The sequence below is a fragment of the Salvia miltiorrhiza genome, chromosome 1, assembly GCF_028751815.1.
Source record: "Salvia miltiorrhiza cultivar Shanhuang (shh) chromosome 1, IMPLAD_Smil_shh, whole genome shotgun sequence".
In the NCBI taxonomy this organism is placed as follows: Eukaryota; Viridiplantae; Streptophyta; class Magnoliopsida; order Lamiales; family Lamiaceae; genus Salvia; species Salvia miltiorrhiza.
The window spans coordinates 21,118,882-21,129,782 of record NC_080387.1 but is presented as its reverse complement, the minus strand read 5'-3'; the positions used below and the strand labels follow the sequence as shown (position 1 = coordinate 21,129,782).

General features: G+C 31.4%; 1 protein-coding gene across 1 annotated transcript; it reads right to left on the bottom strand.

Annotated features, from left to right (window-relative positions):
- Nucleotides 1-878: 878 nt before the first annotated feature.
- On the bottom strand, nucleotides 879-9,481 carry LOC131006960 (laccase-14-like). Its single transcript, XM_057934101.1, has 5 exons — nucleotides 9,289-9,481; nucleotides 8,896-9,047; nucleotides 2,556-2,803; nucleotides 2,360-2,488; nucleotides 879-2,293 (listed from the first exon to the last, which is right to left on the bottom strand). The coding sequence occupies exons 1-5, from the start codon at nucleotides 9,388-9,390 to the stop codon at nucleotides 1,239-1,241; spliced, it is 1,686 nt and encodes a 561-aa protein (XP_057790084.1). The 5' UTR covers nucleotides 9,391-9,481; the 3' UTR covers nucleotides 879-1,238.
- Nucleotides 9,482-10,901: the final 1,420 nt, after the last annotated feature.

The following is a 10,901-nucleotide window of genomic DNA, read 5'->3' as shown; positions in this document are numbered from 1 at the left end:
AATAAAATTTGAATTTTATTTAATGAATAGAAAATTTTTAAATAGTTTATTATCTTCTAAACATTTGAGTGATTTTGCATAAATAAATCTTTAAAAAAATATAGTTGTAATGACCCGCATTTTATATTTAAATCTGGTAATGCAATAATTAATTATTGCATCTCTCAGATTTTTTAATCCGATTATCATATAAGATGTGAATTCAGTTTACGATCTTGAATTGTATTTTATTTGAGACAGAGTTATTATTATTTTAGTAAGATAGGAAGGTTGTAATCAAGTAGATATACGAGCACGCAATATTTAGAAAGGCGAAATTAGTATTTAATTACAACATACACTATTACAATTTTGGCGCTTACACTTAGCCATTTTTCCTATCTTTCTTTAAAAAAAAAAAAAAAAAAAAAAAAAAAAAGCAAAAGCAAGGGTACTACACTACTGCACTTTTCTTTTCTTTCCCCTAAAAACCAACTACAACTCCACTATACAATCTTTACAAGCTTCTCCAGATCAGCCCATCCCTTTTGCCGGCCACTCCTACATTTTCAAACATATCTATTCACAAACCTCTCCTATTTGATTGAATGTTAGCAGCTAACTTTCTCTTCCTTGTAGCTTCACACCTCATTCTTCACTTAAGAAATCTTTCAGAATAGTAGAGAGCCCCCATTCAATTACTCTGCCATCTTTAAGAGGCAAGTTTTGCCGTAATTCTCCCACATCCTTCTTAATTATTTCCCTGCATTCATTAAACTACAACAACAATCATCACTTTCAGATTCTAGCAATTGATACCAGTTAACACTTGAAAGAGAGAGAGAAAGAGCAATTCAATTTCTGCCAAACTTCAACAAGATTCAATCAACTTGTTTAACTCAGCAACAACAGCAAACCTCTATTCATTTTCAAGATATCATCAATTCAACCACAGACATACAATGCATAGATCCATTAAAACCGTAAACAAAAGTAAACATACACTACAATGAAAAAAAAATTACCTACGGTTTAGAAGTGTAGTCTATTGCACACTATAGACTACATGTGATAACCGTAGAGTATGTGCGTGACAAATGTAGTCTATGTCAACTATAGACTACGCTACATCGTAGAGAAAAAGGGGGGTCTTTCTCTACATACATATTCTCTACAGTGCATATGATGGGCATACACAGTAATATGGAAGCAGAAGATGATGAGGAGTTTTATTCATGGGAAAAGTAGAAGAAGAATTTTCAGCAACGTGGCATATCCGGCGGAGGTGGCAACATCTTCTCATGGGGACGTTCCCCGTCTTTGACGATGAACACCATTCCCATTCCCCAGGTGATATGACGCTCGATATGGCAATGCAGGTACCACACTCCGGGATTGTTTGCCTTAAATCTTATTGCGGTCCATCCGCTTTTGGGCACTGCAATGGTTTGCATCAACGGCGGGTCGACCAGATTGTAGTTGGCCACATCCCTGATTCTGTTGTAGTTCCCTAAACCGGATCCGACCACGTAGAAGCTGTATCCGTGTAGATGTATGGGATGTTCGATGTGAAGGTTGGCTCCTTGAAACACCACTTCCACCGTGGTGTTATACTCCAGCATCCGAACCGCTGTTCCGAAGTTCAACCCCGCCTCTTCTTCGGGTATCACAACGCCGGTGAAGTCGTAAGATAAATGCGGGAAGTCTGGGAAATCCTCTGTGTAAACTCCATTGATCCCTCTGTAATAAGCCTGTAGAATGTCCAGTCGGGGAAGCACCAACGACACGTTGTTCACGCTTGCCAGCAGCCTAGTCGACTCCGAACACGTGCTTTTCAGACACGGCATTAGATTCATCGATAGAGTGTAGAACAGGAATTCCTCCACCTTCTTAGGAACATCCACGTCGTTGCCTAGACTTCTCAGTCGGTTGGTGAAGTTGCTGACCGCCGCTGAGTCTCCGACATCGGGGAAACTTGGAAGAAGCGGTGATGGCGGCGGCGTGTAGTTCCCGACGTACTCGATGATTACTGTGGTGGGGTTGGTGGGGCTTTTGACGGTAGCTCCGCTGGTGTACATTCTGGTGGCCATGTAATAATGGCTGGGTGGCTGGTTAGCCTCCAGCAGCAAGTCCAGGGTCTGGCCGGGGGGCATCGCAACGTAATCGGTCGTCAGCGGCTTCGTGTAGGCGCCGTCAGCGCCAACCACGGTAAGCTCGTGGTTAGCAATTTTGAAGAACATGACGTTGTCCAGCACCGCATTAACCAATCTGATCAAGTAAGTTTTCCCATATTCCACTCGCAACTTGTACGTATCTGCGCGCACAATAGTTTTTGTTAAGTAATACTTATAATTAATGTGAGTAATTTTTAATTAATTACCTTGGCTTGAGCATGGATACAAGTCGCCTGGTTGGCCATTGAGGAGGAAAGCATTAGCAACTTCAGGATCTCTTCCAGTCTCGAGAAACTCCTTGAAGACTGTTTCAATCTCGGTATTCCACCACTCTCCTGCAACAATATTAATTAAGATGAATTTCAACACACACACACGTGCGCATGATATATACATATATACCTATTAGGATGGGGGGAAGATGGGCATGAGGGGTGGGGAAAGGAAAAGACTCAGTCCTGGGCGGTAGAATGACAATGGCGCCATACACAGAATTCCGAGCCCAATCGCTGTGAGCGTGCCACCACAATGTGCCTTCCTCGTCGGAGAGAATAATTTGTTGGGTAAACTTTTGTCCAGGTTCAATTGGGCACTGCGTCACATAGTTGGTGCCATCTGACCATGGATACTGGGGCATTTTTACTCCATGCCTATAATTACCATGCTTAACTTCAGTATGCATGACATGAGAATTGTTCAAGTGTGATGCATTTATCTAGAATATTCTTGGTGAGAATAAGCTATGTATATTCTAGAGTATTCTAAATAATACCTAAGACAAGTATGAGTATTCTAAAGATTAGATATTTTCCATATAGTATCTAGAGAATTCCTTAAGTAGATGCTAGTAGAGAATTCTAAATACAAACTAATGTAGTGGGATCTAGAGAGATCTTCCCACACCTATAAATACAGCCATTTATAACCATCTCAAAAAACATCACTCTATCTAATATTATCTAACTTCTTTGGAGACAAGAGCTCCACTCTAAAATCATTCTCTCCATCTTCTACACACACTACACTCACAATATTCTCTACACCACTTCGCTACAATCACTCACCACACTCAAACCACTATATAATCACCTCCATTTTCTAACAAGAATCTATATATATATAAAAGCAAAATAAACACTATCCTACGTGGCGCCGTATAATCACTTTATTTCAATTTTCCTCAATTCTCATTTATTCTTATATTTTTCAATATCTCTAATCAATCTCCACCTCTAATCAAACTTCATCCATTAAAAAAATCTATAAAAATCAATAATATAACTTATATAATATATATAAGTTACTCCAACAAATATAACATTAATATGCATTTTTTGAGCTTCAAGTTGTACAATTAATAATAATATAATGCTCCAATTAATTTTACATATATTCATATGCAGAATATATACATCAACTTATCCCAACGAATTTTAGATTCATATGCAGATCATATACATCGAAATACTAATTAGTTAACATATGAATTTCAATTACATATCCCAAGTTAATTTTTTTTTCAACATTCATTTTTTTTCAAAATTTTAATTAATTTTGAATTAAAATAATTTATGAATATTTCTAAGATTTATAGTCTATAGTTTTGATTTAAATATTCCATTGTTCTAATGACTTTTTTAAACAGATTTGCAGTTCACAGATGATCAAATAATAACATTGGTTGAAATTGGAGTTCAAAATTATTTAAGGCCATTATCTTAGGGCGATTTGCAAAAATATGCCACTATTTCTCAAACTTGCAAAAATAGGCCAATTATTTTAATTTTTGGTGTTCTTAGGCCACATATGTACCCAATCAAGTTATTTTGGGCCACATTTTGACCCCGAAAAGTGGTCTATAAATGTTGGATCGAGCTCAAATGTGGTCTAAAAAGATCAAAAACTGAAATAATTGGCCTATTTTTGCAAGTCCGAAAAATAGTGGTCGATCTATTTTTGCAAATCGCCCTAAGATAATGGCCTTAAATAATTTTAAACTCGTTGAAATTGAGAAGTTGTTTATTGCTAATTTCACCAGTGTAACCAATTTTCCTACCATGTCGTTATCAAACGAAACTGTCATATCTGATTCAGAGAATCTACTGATATTAGAAGAGATGTCTTACAACATGGAAGAAATGAAAGAAGACAACCTTAAACTATATGTCTACATCCCTCTTTGATAGATGAGCAAAGCATGATTTATGAAAAAAATATGGAAGAAATGATAGAAGACAATGTTAAACTATAAGTCTATATCCCTCTTTAACAAATGAGCAAAGAATGATTTACGAAAAAATAATGGTTGTGGTTGATAGTGGTGTAGGGAGGATTTTTCTTTTTATATGGATATAGCATCATTACTGTTGCCTAGGGGCAGTACTACACACTCTAAATTTAGTATACCATTAGATTGCTACAAAGTGTAATTTTGTATAGCTATTAATTTTGAAAATTAAAAAATGCAAGTTTATTTTGTTTTGAGTTCGTCCTCCATTTCAGAAAATAGAAAAAAAAAATATATTAAAAATTACAAATTGTCTTTATGTATGTATGCATGTATGTATGTATATGGTCAGAAGGGCTGGTCTAATATATTTTTCTCATTAGCTAAAATTCATTATTTTGTTGTTTAAGTTTTGATTAATTTGTCTTCCTTTGTACAGAATATGAATGAGTACACATTTGATAAAAGTACATTTTGATTTCAAATATACATATTACATATAATAATTTTCTCATAAAAAATAGGCAAATGCTTTTGGTTTGGATACAGAAGAAACCAAAGAATTTGCATAATGAATACTTAAAATAGGTGACTGTTGACAATATCAAAAGACATTCTTATACGTGCATTATGCAACAAATCCTATTGCAGCTATAGTGGAAAACACATATAATGCATTTGACCCATAAATGTTTAAGAATAGAGCTATCTTGGCCCCCACCAATGAGATGGTTGATACGATAAATGACTATGTCATGTCTATAATGTCCATCAAAGAAAGGGTTTGCTTAAGTTCAAACAGCATTCGCAAATAAGATGGACAAGTGGACCTCGATGAACATGTATTCTCGGATGAATATCTAAACACGATCAAGTGTTCAGGATTGCCGAGTCATGAAATTAAGAGGGATGCATAATCATGTTTTTTAGAAATATTGATCCATCTAATGAGCTTTGCAATGACACCAGGCTAATAGTAATTAAACTTGGAGAACATGTAATTGAAGGCAAACTCATTTTAGAAAAAAAAAAATGCGGGCAATTAGTTTCCTATAGCTGGAATGATTATGAGTCCATCGGATTTCACTAAAATTTTAATTCGGTTTTAGAGAAGGCAATTCTCTGTGAGTATTTGTTTTGCTATGAAAATAAATAAAAATCAGGGACAATCTCTTTCAAATATATGATTATATCTACCGAAATCTATTTTTAGCCATGGATAACTTTACGTGCAAATTTGATAATCGCAAAAACTTAGGTGCGGGCGCCCACATGCCATGCGCATCCATATATATTAACGTTTGATACAAAGTCAAATCTGTGGCGTGGTGCAATGGCAACAACTGCTCCATCTTTCCTGGTAAGGGAGGGTTCGAACCCTGATGTCAACATCTTTTCCCCATTTTTGGCTGGCGTTTTTTCTCCCTTTTTTGCTCATTTTATTCTTTTTCTTTGCGTGCCTTTTTTTCCTGTTTTTTTACAATGTTTTTTATTTTTTTTATAATAATAATTATTTGAAATAATTATACATATCAATAATTATTTTTTTACATAGTAATAATTATTTTTTCTTACAATAATAATTATTTGATAAAATAACTAAATGTAATGTTTCTAAATAATTACATTTGTTCACGATAATTGTTACTTTTATTTATGAGAACTTGTACGTTTAGTTATTTGATCAAATAATTATTTGTGTAAGCAAAAGTAATAGTACTTTTAGAGTTTAGTATTCGTTATTTAAGGTATAGTATTCCGTATTTAAGTTTAAAAAATATTCAATGATGGTTAATACTAATATTCACATAAGTATACATTTATGCATGGAAATGTATATCTTAGATAAAATAAAAGTAAATATTGTCATTTGAGTTTATTATTGAATGGTTAGGGTTTAGTATTCAGTGTTTAGGGTTTATTATTCCCTATTTAGGGTTTAATATTCAGTGTTTAGGGTTTACAAAATATTGAATGATGGTTAATACTTATATTCACATAAGTATACATTTAAGCATGGAAATGTATATCTTAGATAAAATAAAAGTAAATATTGCCATTTGGATTTATTATTGAATGGCTAGGATTTATTATTGAATATGACTAGGGTTTAGTATTCAAGGTTTAGGGTTTAGTATTCCCTATTTAGGGTTTAGTATTCAGTGTTTAGGTTTAAAAAATATTGAATGATAATTAATACTTATGTTCACATAAGTATACATTTAAGCATGAAAATGTATATCTTAGATAAAATAAAAGTATACATTCAGTGTTAGGTTTGAAACATTACATTTCTTCACAACAATGTTTATTTTTATTCATACGAATGTTTACTTTTAGTTAATTGCTTAAGTAATAATCTTTGTAAATAAAAGTAATTATAGATGTGAAGAAAAGTAATGTTATTTTCACTTGATTGTACTTTTATTTTTAACTATTTTGTCAAGTAATTATTGTTGTAATAAAAAGTAATTACAATTACAATGAAATGTTAGGATAAATAAAAGTGAATATTTCCATTTGGATTTAGTATTCATTATTTAGGGTTTAATATTCAAGGGTTAGGATTTAGTATTCCTTATTTAGGGTTTAGTATTCAGTGTTTAGGTTTTAAAAATATTGAATGACGTGTAATACTTATATTCACATAAGTATACATTTAAGTATGAAAATGTATATCTTAGGATAAATTCACATAAGTATACATTTAAGTATGGAAAATGTATATCTTAGGATAAATAAAAGTGAGTATTTCCATTAGGGAGTAAATTATATTTTCATTTGGGTTTATTATTGAATGACTAGGGTTTAGTATTCAATGTTTAGGGTTTAATATTCCGTGTTTAGGTTTAAAAAATATTGAATGATGGTTAATATTTATATTCACATAAGTATACATTTAAGCATGGAAATGAATATCTTAGATAAAATAAAAGTAAATATTATCATTTGGATTTATTATTGAATGGTTAGGGTTTAGTAATCAGTGTTTAGGGTTTAGTATTCCCTATTTAGGGTTTAGTATTCCGTGTTTAGGGTTTACAGAATATTGAATGATAGGTAATACTTATATTCACATAAGTATACATTTATTCACAGTAATGTATATATTAGGATAAATAAAAGTGAATATTTCCATTTGGGTATAGTATTCATTATTTAGGGTTTAATATTCAAGGGTTAGGGTTTAGTATTCAGTGTTTAGGGGTTTACAAAATATTGAATGATGGGTAATACTTATATTCACATAAGTATACATTTATGCACAGTAATGTATATATATTAGGATAAATAAAAGTGAATATTTCCATTTGGATTTAGTATTCACACTTGATGAATCATCATTTTGATCAATTGGTGAATCAGAACCCGCAGTGTTTGTATCATCATTTGTTTCATCAACATTATGTGTCATCATTCTTCTAAAACAAAAGACAATAACAATAACAATAAATCTTCAATAACAACAAAATATCATACATTCAGTAAATGTATTATTTGTTGTATAGAAAAGTAAAATTTACATTTATACAATGTAAACATTTTAATTAATAAACATTAATAAAACTTCAATTAAGATAACATATAATAGGTTCATAGAAAATATAGCTTATTGTAAACAAAAGTAATTTTTACAGTGAAAAAATGTATATATTTAAATAACCATTAATTAATGTGAATAAAGGTAATATTAAAAAAATGAAGAAAATAGAAAAAAAAGTTAGAAAGTGTTGAAAATAAAAAATTAAACAGAAAAACAGAATATAATAAAGGAGCTAACAAAAAGAAAAAGAAAAAAAGAAAAATTGAAAAACAAAAAAAAATGAAAAAAAATTGAAAAAAAAAACAGAATTAAAAAAGAAAAAAAAAATGAAGCAAAAAAACCGGAAAAAAAAAAACGAAAACGAAAAAGGAAAAAAACAAGGTAAAATGGTGTAGCTGGATTTTGAACCCATGCCCTTCAAAGTAGAAAACGAGGCACCGATTAATACCACAACACCACCATACAACTTTAGTTATTATCTCTCAAAACTAATATACATACGTTCAAAACGGGTCGGGTCAGGACGGACCCAACCCGGCCGCATAGGATGCGGATTCCCGCATGCAAGTCCATCCCTTTGATAATTTATTCAAACTTTGCTAGTTTAAGTCATTAATGAGTTTATTTTATTTTATTTTTTCTTATTTTTTTAGTTACTGATTCCAGCTACATGCATTTAATTTAGATACGTTTCAAATAATTGTTCCAATTTTTCTTTTAATATTTTGTGGGTTGAAATTATGCTTACATATAAATTTCATAAGATATTTAATTAAATCAATTTTAAATAAATATTACAGCTTTTTTACTTTAAAATAATTTTATTAAATTCTCTATTTTAGTGAAAAGAAATTCATGAAACAAAAAATATAATATTAAATAATTTTATACATTTATATTTTAATAGATCCGGTCGAAATTCGATCGGCCACTTACAAATGCAACATTATAATAGTATATCATATTTTTACCAGTGGATGCTGATATTTTGATCGGCGCGATTCACAATATTCATTGTAATCAGATCTCCCCTCCTAGCATATATGGTTGGCCCCGGGAACTGTCCATTTATGGTCAGCATAGTCTTTTTGGTGCATAGTCTAGTGTGTGCAGAATTTACCACCTGAAATAAGTTAGGAGGAATTCAAATTACCTACTTTTTCTTTTTTTTTTCAATTAAAATTACAAGAGCTATACACCACCATCTAAAAGTAAAAAAACATCACCGCATGCACACGAGATTCAACCCAAGACTTGTCACAACGGAGAGATTTTGGGTGCCTCAACCTTACGCCTCATTAGCAAATTAGTTTTTCTTAAAAGCTAAATAAACTAAAAGGCGACGATGATGAAAATATGCTTACTTCAAACGTACAACAACGAATTGAAGCATTAACTTGCGTTGCGCCTCCAATCATAATAACACCTAAGTAGCACAGAATGAAGGCCTTTGTAGCCGAAAACATTTTTTATTTTTTTGTGTGTGGTAAATATGTATGACTATTGTTGTCTGTTAGTGTTTTTTGTGTCATATTTATAGTGTCGGTCTTACCACTTGTTAAAGATTGCTCTATGATCAATATTGTGTCCACGTCACCTTTTGCATGAAAGGCAGCACGTGCCTGTGATCCGAGAAAGTTTAGCAGTTTAGCCTAGCTGTTGCATTTACTTGTATTTGTCTTCTTGCATGCTACTATCTCAGTTAGTTGATGCTTTTAAGATTTTGGTTAGTGTGTTACTATCTAATTAAAGTCATGCATGCAGTACAGCTGCAAACACTCAAAAACGAGGCTCCACACATGAGGGATTGTCTCATAAAATCAAGACATGCTGTGATTTGCTGGGATCTGCAGGCCTATATGAATGAGAAAGATCAGATAATGCAGTAAAGTTCATGCTACACTACACCTAATGAGGATCTCCTTTAAGATTTGAATATAATAAATCTATGCAGCCACATTGTGGCCACCCACACACTAATATAATAAGGATAATCTTGATTTATTTAATTTATTTTTTTAAATAAAAATAGGATTTAGTTATTTTATTATATTCTCTATATTGTACTTATTTTTTTAATTTTTTTTTGGATTTTTTATTTTTAATTTATTTTTTAATAAAAATAAAAAAGTTACCAAAAAATTGCAAAAAAATTACTATAATGTAGAGAATATGATAAAATGACTAAATCTTATTTTTATTTTAAAAATATGATAAATAAATTAAATCATTTTCTACTTAAGTAAATTGTGGGCAGCCACAATGTGGCTGTTTAGCATTACTCATTTGAATATGTGTCCCATTATTAAAGTGAAAAATCCAGCCAATTTTATTATATAAGGCCGGCTGAACCACTTCACACAATAACCCGGAGACCAAATTTTCTACATTTAGATTAATAATTAATTATTCGATTATTTTAGTTTATTTTATTGTACTTCAAAAAATTGTGATGATAATCTTGTTTATTTATACCAAAGCATGTGCACATATTATTTATATTTAGCTATATTCAGACTTCATATTTATGACGTGTTTTCATTTAGGAATTGAATAGTATCATTTTTAACATGAATTTAATTTGAATATTTTGAAAATTAAGTAATTATTGTAAATAAAATAGAATTTACTAGATTTCATTAGTTTTTGTAACAAACCATTATATAATTAATATATATATATATATATATATAGGGGCGCGCTCCAGTGAGACCCCCTATTTTTCGTGTAACATGAGTACAATGAATAAGACATATAATACTAATGAATAAAACGTATATCTAATGAACAAGATGTATATACTGATGAAAAATAAAATTTAAAAAATTCGTAATGAATAAGACATATATACTGATGAACAGGTCATATATACTGTTGAACAATGCAGTATATACTGATGAATAACAAAATTTAAAACATTCTGCTCCCTCCAGGATTCGAACCCTGCGAAAAAAAAATCACCCTCCATACACAATAT